This window comes from Bos mutus, chromosome 17 (genome assembly GCF_027580195.1).
Source record: "Bos mutus isolate GX-2022 chromosome 17, NWIPB_WYAK_1.1, whole genome shotgun sequence".
NCBI lineage: Eukaryota > Metazoa > Chordata > Mammalia > Artiodactyla > Bovidae > Bos > Bos mutus.
In genome coordinates, this window is record NC_091633.1 from 67,663,100 (window position 1) to 67,681,607 (window position 18,508).

The following is an 18,508-nucleotide window of genomic DNA, read 5'->3' on the forward strand; positions in this document are numbered from 1 at the left end:
TTTCCTGGGAAGAGAAACTCCCTTTGTGTGTGTGTGTGTGAAGCCATTTCAAAATTTTAAAAATCCCCTTGTACAGTGTAAAGTCAAGTCCTGTGTGTCACTGTGTGCTTGCTGAGCATCCCCTCCCCCATCGTAAACCAGAGCCTGGGAGCAACACTGCTCATTCATCATCCCACAGGAAACAACAACTCGAAACTCTAAAATTCAGAAATTCCTTCACCTGCATCCTAAACAAAAGGATGTAGTAGGCAGTGAATCTAGGGTTTTACTTAGAAAACCAGCGACATTTCAAGAAAAATTAAAGTCATTTGCTCTGTTCTCTAGCCTAGTCCTGAAACATCATCACCAATAGGAAAATATTTTGTATAGGTACATTTTAGTCTTTTTTATGACTTAATATACAATTTACACAAGGTGATCATATGCACAAGAATGCTTCATAAAAGGAACTTAGAATGTGAGGGGAAATTTTTTCATCCACTTTACAAATGCCTGAACATGTAATACCACTCCCTCTGTGAGTTAGATTAAACATAGAAGCCTCTTTCTTCAGGAGGGAGCTGGCAAGCTATTTAATAGGAGTGAAGACGAGAAGTCCTGGATTTCACGCCATGCACCCCCTGCCAGTTTTAGCCTGGTCAGCCCACAGAAGGATGGAACTGTGAGGAAACTGACATTGGGTGTTTTGACAGGGATTGTCTTTGTGCAAAGGCTAGTCAAAACCTGAATAACGGTGTTTGCAACAAAAAGCTCACCCTCTTCACTTTCTCCAGAGTGGTGCATTTTCAGATTTCGCTGGTAGTCCAGTGGTTGGGAATCTGCTTGCCAATGCAGAGGACATGGGTTTGATCCCTGATCCAGGAAGATTCCACATGTCAAGGAGCAGCTGAGCCAGGGCACCGCAACTACTGAGCCTGGGTTCAGGAGTCTGTGCTCCACAAGAGAAGCCTCCGCACTGCAGTGAGGAGCAGCCCGCTGCCTTAACTGGAGAAAGCCTGCAGAGCAACAAAGCCCACCACAGTCAAAAATGCGTAAGTAGTTTTTAAAATGGTCCATTTTCATTATTTTTATAAATCTGGCTTGAGAAATGTTAAGATGCTAATTGCTATTGGCTAGTTTTGTTGTTTGCTATCATACCCAGAGTATTTACCTTATTATTATGGAGTTAGCCAAAAAGTTCATTTGGGTTTTTCCGTAAGATCTAACAGAAAAACCCAATGGACTTTTTGGCCGACCTAATGGCAGCTTAGTGCAAAGGGATTGTTCATAAACTAAATACAAACTCAGTTTCCCAGGGGAGCAAAAAAAGAAAAGATTTCCAAATTGCTAAGTCATCAACACGGCTTTTCTCCCACCTTCATACACTCTACAAAGCCCTGTATGGGACACACACACACACACACACACACCATCGCATCCCGACACTGTTGGTTCGCTGGGTTTCTGTTTGGGGAATGCCCATACCGTGTGTGTTATGGTTTCAAATTACTGTTTGCTCTTCTAACTTCTTGGACGGTAAACAACTTGGAAACAGAACCGGTAGCCAAAGAAATTGGCATCTGACACCCTCTTTACCTTAATTCCTCTTACTGAGACGCACACTTGATTTTGATGATGGGTAGTGGAAAGAAGTGATATACTTTCATGTTTTATTTTAAAGCTATTTTTTCCTCATAATTTGAATGTTATAACAGCTAGACATACATTTGTAATTAAAATCAACCAGTTTTCTAAGCACTGTACCAAATGTAAACTAAAAGTCTAGCCGAAGGTTTTCTGGGTGAAAACTCAGTGATACCTGCAGCTTTTCTCTTACCTAAGTCTCCTTTTTCTTCCCTGTCTCCAAACACACACACACACATCTTAAAAAAGAGAAGATGGACACTTTGGTGTAAGGAAACATGGGCAGGTAGGGACAAGGGGCATCTGATTACATCAGTCGTACATTGGATAAGGACTGTCCATAATCTCTCCTACCCCCAAACAAACGAGGCACTGCTGTTGACAAAGTACCTGTATTTACCTCTGGCAAAGGAAAAGCCGTTAATGCTACCATGGATATCAATACCACGTGTGGAAACATTTTCTATTTACAACTTTCAGAAATCACTACGTAGCATCCAGAAACAAAGTTTCTCCCTCTTAAGGATCAGAACCTAGACATTATTTCCAATGTTTATAAAAGGCAACTTGCTATTCAAATTTAAGTCTCAGCCTACAAAAATAAAGCCTCATTTTGTCAGTTCCGAGTTGTTTGGAAAATTATAGTAATACAGTGTCTGCAGTTTGCCAATAAGGTATTGGATGCACATCTGCATTCATAGTGATGTTATAAATTCTGCTCATTTTATTCATTTTACACTTTCGTTCTCTGAAGGAAACAAGGTCTAGCGATTTCTCTTAGAAATGGCTGTTGCTAGAAGGGCTGGTGAGACTTTGCTTTTGTCTGTAAGTCTGTTTAACTACAGAGGTGGTAAGGTTTGTTTCTTTTTGCAGTTTCCAATTGTTAAGAGCAAAGATATAGCCCATAATCTACTGAACAACTAATTTCATCAAATACATGTTTTAAGAAGAGCAAAGATGAAGTAAATCTCAGTCTATATTAGAAAGGGAGAGGGAGAGAAAGATTTAAAAATTAATTTGCAGCCTCACTACTAAGCCAGAGGGGACTTGGTGTGTCACCATGGTCCCCAGAGGACCACACTGCTTGAGCAGATAAGCCTGTCTCAGAACTGTGAAGTCTTCTTTAGATTGCATCCTGACATTTGCCTCATTTTGGTTTGAAAGTTTTCTTTCATGGCTTCCCAGGTGGCTCAGACAATAAAGAATCTGCCTGTAATGCAGGAGACCTGGGTTCGATCCCTGGGTCAGGAAGATCCCCTGGAGAAGGGAATGGCAACCCACTCCAGTATTCTTGCCTGGAGAATCCTGTGGACCGAGGAGCCTGGTGGGCTGTGGTCCATGGGGTCACACTGAGCTGGGCATGACTGAGTGATTCAGCACCCACACAACGAGAGATCCAAATCCGAAATGCTCCGTGTAGGAGAAACTGAAAGCTTTTCAGGGCCGAGGAGCTGAGGCTGAAAGAAATACAATGATCTGGGCAAAGGAAATGAAGCCCTCAGGGAAGGACAGCCTAGGGAGAGGGAGGGAGAGCTGCAAACAGAATTCTTCAGTAGGGCTTGCAGCTGGCACCTAGGAAGCCACTCGGAGCCCCTGCCACGCTCCCAGGAGGCCCAGCTGGCCTGGAGAGGTGCGGGCTGGCCACGGCCCAGGAGCCCAGAAGTAGCAGCAGCAGCAGCAACCTCCTGGCCACAAACTCCAGGAGCTGCGCTTACTTTGGGCAGCCTGGCTTCAAGAGGCTTTCTGGCCTCCCCGCAGAGTGGCTGGCACATTGCTGGGAAACAGATGAACTGCAGATCTTAACTCCTGAGCACAGTCTTAGGTGAGATGAAGGTGTGGCTCACAATGAATGAAGGATAAATTGCCCTCTGGATTTGCAGCCTCAGATCCAACCCACTGGGACATTAGAGTGAGAACTGTGTTCTGCTCTATTCAAGGGCGTTTTGGCTGCCTCATATGCACAACTCAGAAAAGAAGAATGAAAATAAATGTGTTTCTTTCAGGGTCAGCACACGGTGCTGCTCAAGGGAAATGGGAGGGAATCAAGGTGGCGGAGTACAAGGACGTGGAATTCACCTCCTCCTGCAGATACATCAAAAATGCATCTCTATACAAACTGAGTGAAATGGGGTGCTTCACGCTGCAGAAGACGAAGGAAGGATGCTGCCGACGTGTCAGACAGAAGATGGCCATCTCCCCCCTGCAGGCACCTATGCAAACCTACAGAAGGTTTCAAACGGGTGGGTGATGGGATGGAATCAGGCTTTGAAAAACACTGACCTGACAGCAGTCAGGAGGAGAGGCAGAGAGACTGCTGAAGCAGTGGGTGCAGGAGTCCAGGTTTCAATTGTCCAAGCTGCAAAATAGAAAAGGTAGGATTTCTAGGAAGGTTGTGAGAATCAAGCGTGATGCCTGAAACACAGCCAACAGCAAAGAAACCACCGCCTCCTTCCTCTCACGGGGCTGGTATAGTGGCGGTGGATACAAAGTACAGATGGAGTAGATACCACTTGGTAAAGAACGACAAATGTGCCAAATACTTGGATATTAAAGATGTGAAAGAGAAAAAGAACCCAGAGGAAAACTGGGATTTTAAATTTTAAAAATCTGGACTTGGGATTTCCCTGGAGGTCCACTGGTTACTGACTTGGCCTTCCAATGCAGGGGACGCAGGCTCGATCCTTTGTTGGGGAACTAAGATCCCACATGCCTTGTGGCCAAAAAACCAAGACATAAAACAAAAGCAATATTGTAACTCATTCAATAAAGACTTTGAAAAAATGGTCCACAACAAAAAAATATTTTTTTAAAAATCAGGTCTTAAATAAGGGGTGCAGATGGAAGAGTACTAGTATTGAGAGACAGATGAGTTGACTTTTGGACAAGGAATTTGGACTTGAACCATTACAGGGACAGAGTATGGATACAGAGGTGAAATCAGAGGTGAACTCACCTCAGAGCTCACTCTCCTGCCTCTCAGTTTCCCCAGACACTCCCTGGGACACCGAGCTGGGTTGCGTTTGTAAGTCTTAACTGTTCTTCTTTTAAAAGCTCCCTGGGGAGTTGTATATCCAAGCTTCAGGCCCTACAAATTCTGGACCCCTGTGGGTTGAAGTCAGAAGGCAGTACCCATGGGATAAGGGGAAATAAAGAGCTAGAAGAATCCAGTTACTGTCCTCAGAGGACAAGAAGGGTCAGTAAAGAGACAGACAGAAGGCCTGCAGTCAGGATGCTGCAGGGACATCAAAGGGCTGAAGGACTGAGGATGGGTCACTGGACTTGACCCTGCAAAAAAAGTGACTGATTTTAGAATGCACACTCAGTACATTGTGAGGAAGGGGGCTTGCTGAGCAAGAAGTGTCTGTAGATGCCTCATCTGGCAAGGTTAACATAAAAGAAGAGGATGCCATTAGCGCCTCACTTTGCTATTCTGTAATTTAACTTTTGGGCTTCCCTGGTAGCTCAGATGGTAAAGCGTCTGCCTACAAGGCAGGATACCCGGGTTTGATCCTGGGGTCGGGAAGATCCCCTGGAGAAGGAAATGGCAACCCACTCCAGTATTCCTGCCTGGAGATTCTCATGGATGGAGGAGCCTGGTGGGCTACAGTCCGTGGGTTCGCAAACAGTCAGACACGACTGAGCGACTTCACTTTAACTTTTGCCTCTGCCGTCAGTATTCCTTTGAGGCCATCTCTTCTGTAACAGACACTCCGCACCCCTTGAGATTTTCCGTGGTCTTCCCTGGATCTACTTTTCTTGATGGTAGTGTAAGCCTGCTGGGCAGGATTTTGTTTGGGGGTGGGGGGTTGTTTGTTCTCGGTTTTATCCTAATAGCTTCTCGTTTTCTATCCACTTGGAGGCCGGGAATTCTGTCCTGGGAATTCAGGGGCTGTGGACCAGGGCACAAAGGCGGAAGTCCTCAGGCACCAGAAGCTGGATAAGCCCTGGTCTGCTATCTGCGAGCACAGAGCCAAAGGTAGCAATGACTTCATCCTAGCAGAGGGCACCTCCCCACCCCTGCAGCTGATTTCCCATCAGCCGCTTCGCTGGGGATGGGTTTTCTTTGATTACTCCTTTCTCACTGCCTGGCTCACAAGTCACTTTGAAAAAAGATGCAATTAAACCGTTCCTGGGTTTCCTCCTGTGAGGGGCCTTTCCCAGACAGCTCTGTTTATTCAATCAGTCCTGGGATGGATTTTTTCTTTTATATATAACTGAAAGGTTTCTCTTACCACTATCGTTGAGGAGATAAAAAAAAAAAAAAGTAACAAACTTACCGGATGACACGGGCCAGGGAGAAGCTGATTTGGGAAGCTACGGCCCGGCTGGGACTCGGCCACGCAGGCTGGGACAGTTCACCCCAGTGCTGACTCCTGCTCCCGGTAGAAACGAGTGTGTTGGGCAGAGGGAGGCCTGGCACGCGTTTGTGTGTGCGCGCGGGGTTTGAGCGTGCATGAATGTGCTAATATGCGTGTGCGCGCGCGTGTGCACTGGCAATGGTGTTGGGGAGGCTGTCGCAGAGGCTCCTTTGTGGAGCCACTTGCGGGTTCAGAACCAGCTCGGCGCCTCCCTTTGCTGGTTCCAGGAGGACACCTGGTTCTTCTGCACAGTCCGTACCTCTCTGTCCCCTGCTGCCCCTCGACTTTCCTCGGTGGCCGCTCTGCGCCAGCCTTCGGGTGCTGGCAACCACGCCCCCGGGGTCCCGCGCAGGTGAACGCGGCAGCACCGGCGTGGGCGCTCCCGGAGTGAGGGCGGAAGGGCCGAGCAGGAAAGGGCGTGCTGCCCTTTGCAGCTGGCGCTGAGAGCAGCCTGGTCTGCAGCATTGTTACCTGAGGCAGCGGCCGCGCCCCGCCCCGCGCCGCCCTGCCCCCTCGCGGTCCCGAGCTGACGCGGCTGCAGCAGCCGGGAGAAGGCAGCGGCGCCGGGAGACCGCGGACGGCTGGGAGAAGAGCGCGCGCTGGGAGCTCCGGCCGCGGGTAAGTGAGCAGTGCGGCCCCGGCGGAGCTATCGCTGCTCGAGAGTACCCGGGGACGGAGAGTCCTCCACTCCGGAGGAGCGGATCAGCCCGGACCCGGTGCTGGGGCGCCGAGTCTCGGCTGTCTTCGAGCTTCACCGGGAAGGCTGGGGAGGTTTGAGCTCTCTCGACCTGGTGGCTGCAGTCGCCAGGCCGCAGAGGACAGCGATGGACCCCTTGAGGGGAAGACGCTCCGGTCTGGACGCGCGTACGTAGAACCAGATAGGTCCCTGGCCGCCTCCGGGCTAAACCTCGGCTGGCTGATTGAGCTTTAGCTGCGAGGACTCGGATAAACTGCGCTCCCACTGGATCCCCGCCCATCCAAGAGCGCGCAGCGAGGGGCGCCGCGCCGGCTCCCTGGCCAGCTGGGAGCCACGACTCGCCCCTCCTGCCAGTGGGTGCGGGGCTGGCCAGAACGGCGTCCGAGTGATGCGGGCCGACGACAAAGCGGCACTCGCACTGGCACGTCCACTCGGCCCGTGCGAAGTTCAGGTTGGAAGTTGAACCCTGCGCTCGTCGAAGTTGAGGGAGGAAGGGGTGGGCTGGCGGGTCACCTCCAGCCGCCGCGGTGCCCCAGCTCGGGGACCCGGGGCTGCCGGTTTAATCCCCTGACCAAACACCAGGCGTCTCCCGTCTGTTCTCCTCGCCGGCTCTGCCCCGCTCCCTTTGGCCGCTCCGCACTGCGGCCGCGAGGCTCTCTCCCCCGCGCCCGGGACTAGGACCCCGGACCTGGGGAAGCGTCTCCGCTGAGATTCGAGGAGCTGGCGGAACCCGCAAGCCGGGAGACCCCTTCCTTTAGCGTCAAGCCCAGTGACACCTCCCCTAGTGAGCGAACCCCCAACTCGGCTTGGGGGAACCAGGCTCGGCGGGGGCCCCGGAGGCGCGGGGCTGAGTCGCCGACCCTAGCGGGGCCAGGGAGGGGCGCGTCGGTGCGGCTGCTGCTCCGGGACCTTCTGCCGGAGGACTCTCGCCCGGCGCTGCCGGGAGGCGCAGGGTCCGGCCGGGTCCCGGCGTCCGCCCGACGGGCCCGCGTGTCCCAGCGTCGAGGGCGGCCGGGCCTCCCCGGCGCGCGCCCCGGGCCCGCCGCGGAGCCTGCGCGGCGCGTGTGGGCGTCTATCTGGGCCGCGCACCGGCGCCCTCTCCCTCACCCTCCCGCCGCCGCCCAGATAAGGACGCGCAGGCGCCGGCGGCCCAACCGGCACTGGCCAAACGGGGCTCCCCGGGGACTCGGGCGGAGGCAGCGCCCTCGGAGCCTTTCGTGCGGCCGGGCCGGTGGCGCTTCGGTGAGTGGCTGGGTTGGGACACGAGCCGGGGGTTGGGGATGGAAGGACGCGGTGGACCGCTTGCCAGTGCAGAGACCTGGGGAACTGCTGGGCCTCCAGAAAGAAATCGGGTCCCGGTGTCCCCCATGCCGACTCCTCGGGAGTCCATTTTCAAACAGCTGTTTGCATAGAAACTGCCCCTGGGGTTTGACTGTCTGTGACCCCCTCTCTCCTGACCCATGGTTGTCTTCCTGGAATGAATCGCGAGCGCTTTTTTCTCTTTAGAGCATCCTTTGGCGCCTGTGTGCTTTTTTTCCCCCCCCCTTGGTTTGGGGACATTGAGAGAAGCTGAAAATGTACCTTGAAAACGCAGGCGTTTTTATCTCTGCTCCCAGGGTGTCGCGCTCAGGGGTGTCTGTGGATTGTTGTGCGACAGCGGATTAACTGCGGGGACTGAAAGCATCTTGGGTTTTTCACTGCAGGTGAAAGTGCCAAGGTGAAGACCTGGTTGGGTGTTGCCAGCTCTGGTTCCACTGTGTGGTTGACGTTTTGTGTTCAATAGTCAAGAAAGGTTTTGAAAGATAGGTGATGGGGGGAGGCGTTTTCCCAGTAAGTTGGTGGAAGCAAACATTCCGTGTTTTAGAATTGACTGCTCCTTCCCCACCCTCTCCTCTCTCCCCAAATAAAACAGAGCTGTGGGTTCCTCTGCCTCTTCTCTCCACACCGGGCTTGCTCTGCCCCCGTTTGTCATCAGAAGGGTGTGGGCCAGCCTTTCCTGCTCCCACCTGATCTGTGACACAAGTCAGGAATCAAAGGGAGAGGTTTTTCTGGTAGGTTTCCCCTGGCGTTTACTTTTGCTTTTTGTTGACCTAGCGGGTGAGTGATCAGCTGAGCAACAGGGCCCTACTAACCTTCTTTCAGGAAAGCTCTGAGCCCTGAAGGAGCTTTCAGGAACACGTTTTCCTCCTAAATACACTGTGAAATGAAATATACTTATTCTTTTCTTCCCTGCCACCCACTCCCTTCAAGAGCTTCAACACTGTTTCTGACACCAAGAGCAAAGGCAAGAGTTGGGCTCCTTTGAAGACCCTTATAAACATTCTCATTCTAAGACTTTTTGCTTACTGATCAGCTCAAATGTCCTCTTATTAAAAACCCATAGTTGGGAGATGTTCAGCTGAGCTACAGCCTCCCCAGGAGAGACCTCCACTCGGATTTACCCCCAGTGGGTCCTGATTAGCAGTCAGGGGACTTGAAGAGAAGTTCTCATCTTCAGAGACTGATTGTGACACCTCTATGATTTACTCAGGGCTGGGCATTTGTCAACCTTAGCAGCCGTCCCCCCTGCTGCTGAGGTCCCCAACCTGTAGGTAAGATGTTAAATACAAGCCTGTCTCTCTTTGTCCTGGGGGAGATTGATGAGACACTTGACATTTTCCAGATAGAGCCCAAAGCTCATTCCATTGTCAGGAAGGCAGCCGCCCACTGTGTGAAGCAGTCTGCTTCGGGGCTGCTTCGTCACCTGTGTTCTTGCGGGCTTGGAGAGTACACCTTTGCATCTTCACTGCGGACAAGCTTTAATCTGGCACTTTGTGTGTCCTCTGTTTTAATATCTCATGGGACTGTGGAAAGGGTTAGAATGTCTGTCTGCACTTTCTTTTTCCTGCCATCTCTTTGACATTGGAAATCCTGGCCCAAGGGGGAAGCCCTGTCAAAGCCCCATTGAGGCTTCTAGTAAAAGCATTAGCATCTTAGCTAATCATTGCTGGAGAACTCATTCATTAGAAGCTGTTGGGGGCCTTGGATCCTTGTATGTTACCCTGGGAAAAAATTAGCCAGACAACATACCAGGCACAATGTTGTAAATTTTCTTTTGTCCCTTTAACTTTCTAAAATAGCATTCTTTCTCAAGACAGAATAGTGGTTAGGATCCTGCCCATGCAAAACCAGCTCGTGTCACTTTTTACTTTGACAAGCTTTAAGCTTGTATTTCCTCTGCAGAAAAGGCTGTACTCAAAAGAACCTATATGCTTAGGGGCTTTGGTATTAGGAGACAGTGTTGTTGCACGACCTTTGAGGGCATAGTCTTTCTCACTCTTTATTAGTATCTTCACATTTGCTATGGGAGGTTTAATGGCACAGCTGTGCATATACTAACACAGCGCCGAATGAGTTACTTCTTTCTAGGATGGGGACGTTTTTAGCTCATCACGATTCTTAACAGGGATAATCTATAAACAAGTCAGCATATCTGGAATTGGAGGTGAATTGGAGGATTAGCAATTCTTCTATATATGAGATATTTCGTGTACAGAAGTATTTTAAAATATGTAAGGATAAACTGCCAAGATTACCTGTAGAGTCTTGAGAGAAGAAGAGTTCAAATATAACTATAAACTGTAATTGACAATGAGTCATTTGCTTTAGGGGTGCCAACTATGAAAACAGCCTAGTTACACCCCTAATGATAATTATGAAAATTCCTTCTAAAAGCTGGTTGCATCTCTAGTGAGTTGTAAGTTGGCTTGGATAAATATTTTCAGTTTTACTTTCTAAAACATTATGCCATGATGACACTTCACACAACAATGTGAATGTACTTAATGCCACTGATGTGCACTTCAGTTCAGTTCAGTTCAGTTCAGTTGCTCAGTCGTGTCCAACTCTTTGCGACCCCATGAATCGCAGCACACCAGGCCTCCCTGTCCATCACCAACTCCCAGAGTTCACTCAGACTCACGTCCATCGAGTCAGTGATGCCATCCAGCCATCTCATCCTCTGTCGTCCCCTTCTCCTCCTGCCCCCAATCCCTCCCAGCATCAGAGTCTTTTCCAATGAGTCAACTCTTTGCATGAGGTGGCCAAAGTACTGGAGTTTCAGCTTTAGCATCATTCCTTCCAAAGAAATCCCAGGGCTGATCTCCTTCAGAATGGACTGGTTGGATCTCCTTGCAGTCCAAGGGATGTGCACTTAAAAGTGTTTAAAATGCTTAAAAAAATTTATCCAATTATCCTATTTTCTCCCCATATATAATTTTTAGAACTTAAATATTTAAATGTTTCATAAAAACGTTTGTTCCCGTAATGTGTAGAAATGTAATATACAATCACTGAGTATTGAAAAAGGACAAAGGTCATAAACCTAGTAACTTAGAAAGCAGAGATTGGAAATATTAAAGGTATGTTTCTAGTAGCCAAGGGCAACTTAGCATTTTACTTGTAAACCCAATATGTATTTTAAAGCAAATGCACTACTTGTGAAAATAAAGAGAAATTGTATATGCATCTGATACCAGTTGTTAGTAATGGCTAACCACGTACCAGGCGTCTTGGTAAGGGTGTACATGTATGAGCTCATTTATCTCATACAAACCAATGGAATGGTGTATGCTTACAGTGTGGAGTACAGAGGAGGATGCTGAAATATAAGTTAAATAATCTACCTCAGCCCAGGTTGCACCCCCAAAGAAGTAGCAGCCCTGGGATCTGAAGAAGAGACTCTTTTTGGAGTCTTCCCTCTTCCTCCCGAGGCAGGCCTGCCGTTTGTGTGTGATTCTGCGTGAAACATTTAATAACATTTACTCCTGTAGAATTCTGCTGTGTTTGATGAAGATGTGTAAGTGAATGCTGTAGAAGGATGATTCCTCCTCCATGTGAGCCTTTATCACCTGGACAGAACAGCCCCCTTTTTACATGCCCACATACTTGGGTGCACATTCCACAGCCTGCACAGGGCCCTGTGTCCACTCACCTGTCCTCATAGCTGAAGAAATGTAGTTGTTTTGACCCCTGTTTTCACACCAGATTCCGCCACCAAAAACACCAAAAACAAACATTTAAAGGTCAATAAAAACACAAGCCACTGAGATAAGCCCGTGACTGAGTGGATGAGGGGTAGACATGTGACAGGCGTGGTTTGGGCACCTCCCGTCTTGTGCTGGTGTCTGCTCTGCTAATAGTCTCAGATGGAGCAGGAGAGGCAGAGAAGTGTTCTGATGGTGCACAGAGAATGCCCTAACACGAGCCCAAAACAACTGCTGCGGGAGTGAAGGTGGAGGTCAGTCCCAGCCTCCTAAATTTACAAAGGAGAAAGCCCAAGTCTAGTGAGAGGAAGTGGCCCTTCTAAAATTGTAAGCAAGAAAGGTGGGTTTCGATCTGGAACCTTTCATCTTCCTGCCTGGCATTCTTTCCTCTGCGGGGAAGCAGCATCACCAGGTATAGGTGGAAGATGGTGGCCTTGATTCTGGGAGAAGGTTTGGCCATTAGTTTATCATATGTGCAAGGTGGAGGGTGCCCTTTGACCCGCTGACCCGGGGACATGTCCCTACTGGAGAAAGGCAGAGTCACTAAGGTTGCAGCCATCTGGGTAATTTCCCCAGGGATGGGAGATCCACTGCCCCAAGGAAACAAGCCAGTTAGTGAACAAGTAGCTTATTCAGAAAGTGAGCTGAACCTATCGCAGGTTCCGGTAAATATGTGTTTTATTGGTGAATGGAAGGTTTCCAGGTGGGGTTTACCATTGCTGCTTTGGCAGCATTTCCAGGTAGTAAAATTTGGTTCACGTTTAGAAAGCTATTAGTCCCTTTCCGTGCTCTTCTGGACCTGTGGCCCTCGTTGATTTTAACATCCAGCTACTCTGGGAGGGCTGGCAGTGGCCTGGGAAGGGAGTCGCCATATGGCAGTGTCCTCCTGAACGGAACTGAAAGTTGTCTTACCTTTGCAGGTTTGGAAGAGGACACACCACCCCGCTGCCTTTTCTCTGGCGGCCTACTAGCAGACGGAAAAGCATGGCACGAGTTTGATGGCTGTGTCTGCTTCCCCAAGGGCAAGAAATTGCCTCCTTAGGAGGCAGCGGTGCTATGCATGTTATGAACTGTGTCTCCTTGGTCAGCGATAAAGGCAATGGGAACACCGCCATGGCAGCCGGCTTCATGACTGCGCAGGCACCGCCCCCGCCACCTCCCCCGCCACCGCCGCTCTGTCCCTACTCGGGGGAGGGGCTTCCCCCCTCCCCGCCCCCTCCCCCTCCACTGCCGGGGGGGCCTCCGGTGCCCCCACCTCCTCCAGGACTACCCCCAAACTCTCACCTGAACGGCTACAGCCAGCTTGGTAAGAAAAAGCGGATGAGAAGCTTTTATTGGAAAACCATTCCAGAAGAGCAAGTTCGGGGCAAAACCAACATCTGGACCTTGGCAGCCAGCCAGCAGCATCACTACCAGATCGACACCAAGACCGTCGAAGAGCTGTTTGGGCAGCAGGAAGATGCCACCATGGCTCCCCCTTCCCGGAGGGGAGGGTCTTTACATTCGTCCTCCAGGGAGGCCAGAGAAGAGGTAAGAGAGGCCCACGGAGGTGGGGGGGGTGGGGGTGGCGCTTCTCCTCATGCTGCGTGGTTTTGTGTTTGGGTATGTGCCTCCGTTCCCAAACCTGCTGGAATCACTGAGACATGAGATAACCCGAGTGAGCACGCTCTGAAAATGAAAGGAGGGCCCTATATGATGAGCCTGAGCTAAGCAGCAAGCAAGTGTAAGAGGCCTGCGAGCCGTATCCTCCCAGACGTCCCAGAGGACCATGACCTCATGCGGAGAACACGCTGTCTGGGGCCTCACTGGCCTCCCAGCCCAGCCCTGCCTGCAGCAAATCTGCATGTCCCACGCCCCTCCCCGCACCCCGGGTGGAAGAGCTCCGAGGAGACAAAACTCTGAGCTTCTGAACTCAGTTACTTGACATTAACTGGAGCTCTCTGAGACGAAATGCCTTTTATTAAATAACATCATTAAGTAATGTACATCCTTAGACGTTTATCTTTGTTTTTCCCTCCAGTTTTCTTTCCACAAGTGTTTTGAGGTGGTCTTTATTCCTCTGACCTCCTAATTAAATTTTGGCCTTTGTGGAACAGAGATTTCTGACAGCCAAAGCATAACGCTATTTTCAGATAGACTTTCTACAAAGCATATTTCCAGTGATTAGATAGACTTTCTACAAAGCATGTTTCCAGTGAACACGAGCTGTGTTACTTTGAGAAAAATATAAAGCTAACAAGTTCTGAAAAGTTAAGTGAAAGCATGGCCCCAGAGAAACAAGTCACCATGTCTTATAGAAACTGAAGCAAAATGAGCTTTGTAAGTATTCTCTGTTTAGAAACATGAAGGTAAATTAAGACAACCCTACTTGCTAGAAGAATTAATTAGGAAATCAAGAGGGAAAAGGATATTGACACCCCCCAAAATAAGGGCTATAGAAATGCGTTATTTTTTAATCTGTTGGAAAGGAGCAAGGAAAATAGATAGAGCTGACTAGATAAGAGAATGGGCAGAGCTCTGGAATGAAGTAGTAGCTCTCCACATCATTGAATTCTTGAGCTGGCAGTATTGACCTCTTTTCTCTGTCTGGGGGCCCTTGAAACTGGCTGTATGGTCCCCTGTTGAAACAGCCAAGTTTTTATGAAATACGGAGAACCCTAGGAGTGGAATTAGGCGTGAGCTGAGAGGCGTGTGAGAGGAGGTGTCCAGGACATGCTCAGCGTCCTGGCTTTCCCTGCTCTCTGCTTTGTGCAAAGACCTTTGATTTCTGAGCTCATCGCTTCAGTATCAGAAGGAGCAGGAAGTCATTTCTTCAGTGCCCTGGCCTGTGACCTCATTTCCAGCAGAGGCTCCTGCTAGACAGTAGGTCATCCTTACCGTTGTTCCCCAGCTCTGCTTGCTGGCCTTCCAGCACTTTGAAGGAAAGAGTGGATGGGGGCCCGGAGTCAGAGCACGTGTCTCACGTGTCTGTCTCCCCATCACAGACAGAAGGGGATCTGGCCAATCGGGCCCCCAGGGAGGCCGCCGGCCAGGTGTTTAAGAGGCTGTACAGAACTTGCTGCTGGATGTTTGTGACTTCAAGAGGGATTCAGACCCACTGATGGAAGGAACAGGAGGGGCTTATAACATCTTTTCCCAACTAAGGCAGAAGCAGAAATGTCTATTTCTTAGGCCAGATCTAAAATTCAGGTAAAAGAGTCTTTCTCTTCACCTCCCTTTACTCTAGGTACATCTTTTCTTTTTTTTCTTTAACTTAAAAAAAAAAACAAAACCTGAAAGTGAATAATTATATTTTAAATTGTGGTGATATGTACATAGCATAACATTCACCCTCTTAAAATTTTTTAAAACTGTTTATTGATTTGGCTATGCCAGGTCTTAGTTGCAGCATGTGGGATCTACTTTCCCAACCAGAGATTGAACCTGGGCCCCCTGCATTGGAAGCACAGTCTTAGCCATTGGACCATGAGGGAAGTCTCTCTGAACAGTTTTTAAGTGTATCGTTTAGTAGCATGGAAACATTCACGTTGTTGAATGGCCACCATCACCACCCGTCCACAGAAGTCCTTGCATCTTGCAAAATGCAAACTGTTCCCGCTGTCCTCTCCCCCCAGCCCCTGGCAGCCACCCTTCCCCTTTCTGTCTCTCTGAGTCTAACTACCCGAGGTACCTCGCACAGTATTTGTCTTTTTGTGACCGGACTGTTTCACTTAGCACAGTGTTTTCAAGGTTCATCCATGCTGTAACATGTGCCAGAATTTTCAGGCTAATATTCCATTGCATGTGTATATCACAGCGTTTCCCAGGTGGCTCGGTGGCAAAAGATTCTGCCTGCGAAGGCAGGAGTTGTATGAGACTCAGTTTTGATCTCTGGGTCAGGAAGATCCCCTGGAGGAGGAAGTGGCAACCCACTCCAGTACTCTTGCCTGGAGAATCCCATGGACAGAGGAGCCTGGTGGGCTACAGTCCAGAGGGTCACAAAGAGTCGGATGCGACTGAGCGACTGAGCAAGCAGGCATATATTTATCACATTTTGTTTATCTAGCCATCCTTGACGGACACTTGGGTCGCTTCCACCTTTTGGTTTTTGTGAATAATGCTGCTATGAATGGTGGGTGTGCAGATATCTTTTAACACATGTAGGTCCTAATCTGAGAGACAGCTGTCTAGAAATAAAAATGAAATCACCACGGCTGTATTATAAGGTGATCTAACTCTTCAACTCTTCAGTACTCAGGATAAGTAGTGAAGGTAGATGGATTTAAGGATAGATTAGGTAATATTGTCACATCACAGGGGGTCCAGAATTCATTTTCATTTTTCATGCTATCTCCAACATGGCTCAAAGTAAGAAGTATCACATATACTACATATACTTCTTTTTTTTTTTTTTTGGCAAAAGAATACAGTACATGCTATTTTATTCCGTCATTAGATTTTCTTGTAGAGAAGTTACAGCCCAGCAGAATGGTAGTCTAACACAGACCAGGGATACATCTTCCGATTCCCTCAGTAGTAAGTGGAGTCCAGGGTTGAAACTGCAAACTGAAGTGTGCACGGGAAGCCTGTAGCCAAGGAGCTCCGTCCTGAGCCTGGAAGTGTGGCTTTCCAGTCTGCTGCCACACAGCTCATAGTTCTGGAGACTCAGACACACCACGAATCCGATTATGTCCCCTTGAAATGTAATAACCTCCTAAAGAAATGACCTGCCGTTGTGCGGTTGGCTCTGGCTTTAAAGCGCTTATAAGGCATTACAAATAAGTTCCATGTACTCTGAAGGAAGAAATTACTGGGAGACAGAGAAGAACTGGATTTGAGAATGGCTAAATTTAGGAAGAGCAACATCTGAAATAGTAAATTAGAACATTTAGTAAGGGGGAAAAGGTTATGAAATACTGTCTGTGTATCTTTGTTAGCTAAAAATTAACTTGAAGAGGCTACAGATGCTACAATAATAAACTGTAATAAAGTAACTAGAAATAACAAACAATGTTACTGGGGTAGTAATAAAGAGATTCAACTCAAACTCCATCTTCTTTCCTGAGTTCGGTGGTCTCAGGTCTGAGAAGCCCCTGTCCATCTGTTAGTGCTGCTCTTCAGCCCCCCAGAGCTGGTTACTTAGGGCTGCATTTGTCTCCCTACAGAATCTGAAATGCTCTGAAGGGGAAGACAGTCCTAGCCATCTCGTCTCCTCCAAAGAAAGTAAACTGAACTGCCAGAAGTGAGCCAAAGGAGCAGAGGGACTGTCTTATAAGACACCAGTATGATGGGTCAAAATAGGTGTTCACAGAGAAAACTGTAAGATGAATGGGGTCTGAGGACATAATGTGGAACCTGGTGACTGGTTGATAACACTGTATTTGCTAAGAGAGTAGAACTTCACTCTGCACACACACTCACAAAAGAGAAATATGTTAGGCGATGGATGTTCTTTAACTAGATGAGGGGAATGTATGTCAGCATGCAGTGTGTATATATATATCAAATCACCATGTATTCCTTAAATTTCTTACAATTTTATTTCTCAATTACATGTCTGTAAAACTGAAATTTGAAAAAAAAATGTAAACATTGAAAACACTTGAGGTCATTCACTGTGGTGTGTGTAGTAATATTATAATTACTGCTCATTACTCATACCACATAAGAAAGAATTAAAGTTGCTTATTAGAAAAAGGAAGGAGAGGAAAGAGAAAGGGAGGAAGGAAGATTGGCTTTTCTAAATTTGTGAAAAGTAATTTTCCCACATAGTAATTCAGGCATCAGTCATTTTTTGTCAGCTTCTGTTCTAGTCCCAGAATGTTCTGAAGTCTGAGACAAGTAGCAGGTGGCCTCCAGCGGTGGGGAGGGAAGGTTAGTGTGTACTGGGGATGGAGCCTCAGTTTGCAAGATGAAGGGCTCTGGAGATGTTTACACCATAGTGTGAGTGTACCTATTGCTGCTGAACTGTGCACTTAAAAAAATGGTTACCTGTTATGGTAAAATGGGAACTGTTGTGTGTATTTTGGGGCTTCCTGGGTGGCTCAACTGGTAAAGAATCCTCCTGCCATGCAGGAGACCTGCGTTCAACCCCTGGTCGGGGAAGATCCCCTGGAGGAGGGCATGGCAGCCCACTCCAGCATTCTTGCCTGGAGAATCCCCATGGACAGAGGAGCCTGGCGGGCTGCAGTCCATGGGGTCACAAAGAGTCAGACACGACTGAGCGACTGAACACAGCACAGCACGTGTGTATTTTACCACAATTTAAAAAGGAAAGTTTCTTCTTCCTGTAATGAATACGAGAGGCAGAGTTTGGAGCAGATGGATGAGAGTATAAGAATGGTAGGAGAAAGGCGAAGCGCTTAGTTGGAGCTTTCACCAGCTTCCCTGAGCACGGAGACAGCGCTGCTGTTTCAGGGCTGCAGAGGGGCCTGAGCCCTGGCCCTGGCGGCCTGTGGGGAGGCTCTTCCGAGAGCTGCTGGGCCCCTGCCCTCGCATCTCGGCTCCCCTGTGCACCGGGGGGAGTGAACTCGCAGGCAGGCCCCTCGTGGGAACGGTCACGAGCTCTGTGCACGCCGAGGTCACGGGCGTGGCAGGCTGTGGTGTCCCAAGGAGTCGATAGGATTGACTGAACTGGTGGAGAGGGAGGGGTCGGGTCAGTCACCCTGTTCTTGGGCCACTGGAGTGCACTCCTGGGGGTAACTCAGAGCACCAGCACCTCCTGCCCTACACTGCCGGGTATCTGAACCTCCAGCCAGCCTTTGGGGAAGTGAGATAAGCTAATTTACACGTGTCCTGATAACCCTCTTCAAAGGGCTGTGTGATAA

At 48.9% G+C, this 18,508-nt stretch overlaps 1 protein-coding gene and 1 long non-coding RNA gene across 2 annotated transcripts in view; one reads left to right on the forward strand and one right to left on the reverse strand.

The window, feature by feature from the left end:
• Window positions 1–858: 858 nt before the first annotated feature.
• On the reverse strand, window positions 859–6,595 carry LOC138991503 (uncharacterized). The gene is made up of 3 exons (XR_011467486.1): window positions 5,901–6,595; window positions 3,904–3,979; window positions 859–995 (listed from the first exon to the last, which is right to left on the reverse strand). It is a non-coding gene; the product is annotated as an uncharacterized lncRNA (long non-coding RNA).
• Window positions 942–18,508, forward strand: part of FHDC1 (FH2 domain containing 1) — a 48,562-nt gene continuing 30,995 nt past the window's right edge. Inside the window, 2 exon segments of the mRNA XM_070386663.1 lie at window positions 942–1,031; window positions 12,623–13,232. Of these exon segments, the coding sequence (XP_070242764.1) occupies window positions 12,759–13,232 (474 nt within the window). The 5' untranslated portion in view covers window positions 942–1,031; window positions 12,623–12,758.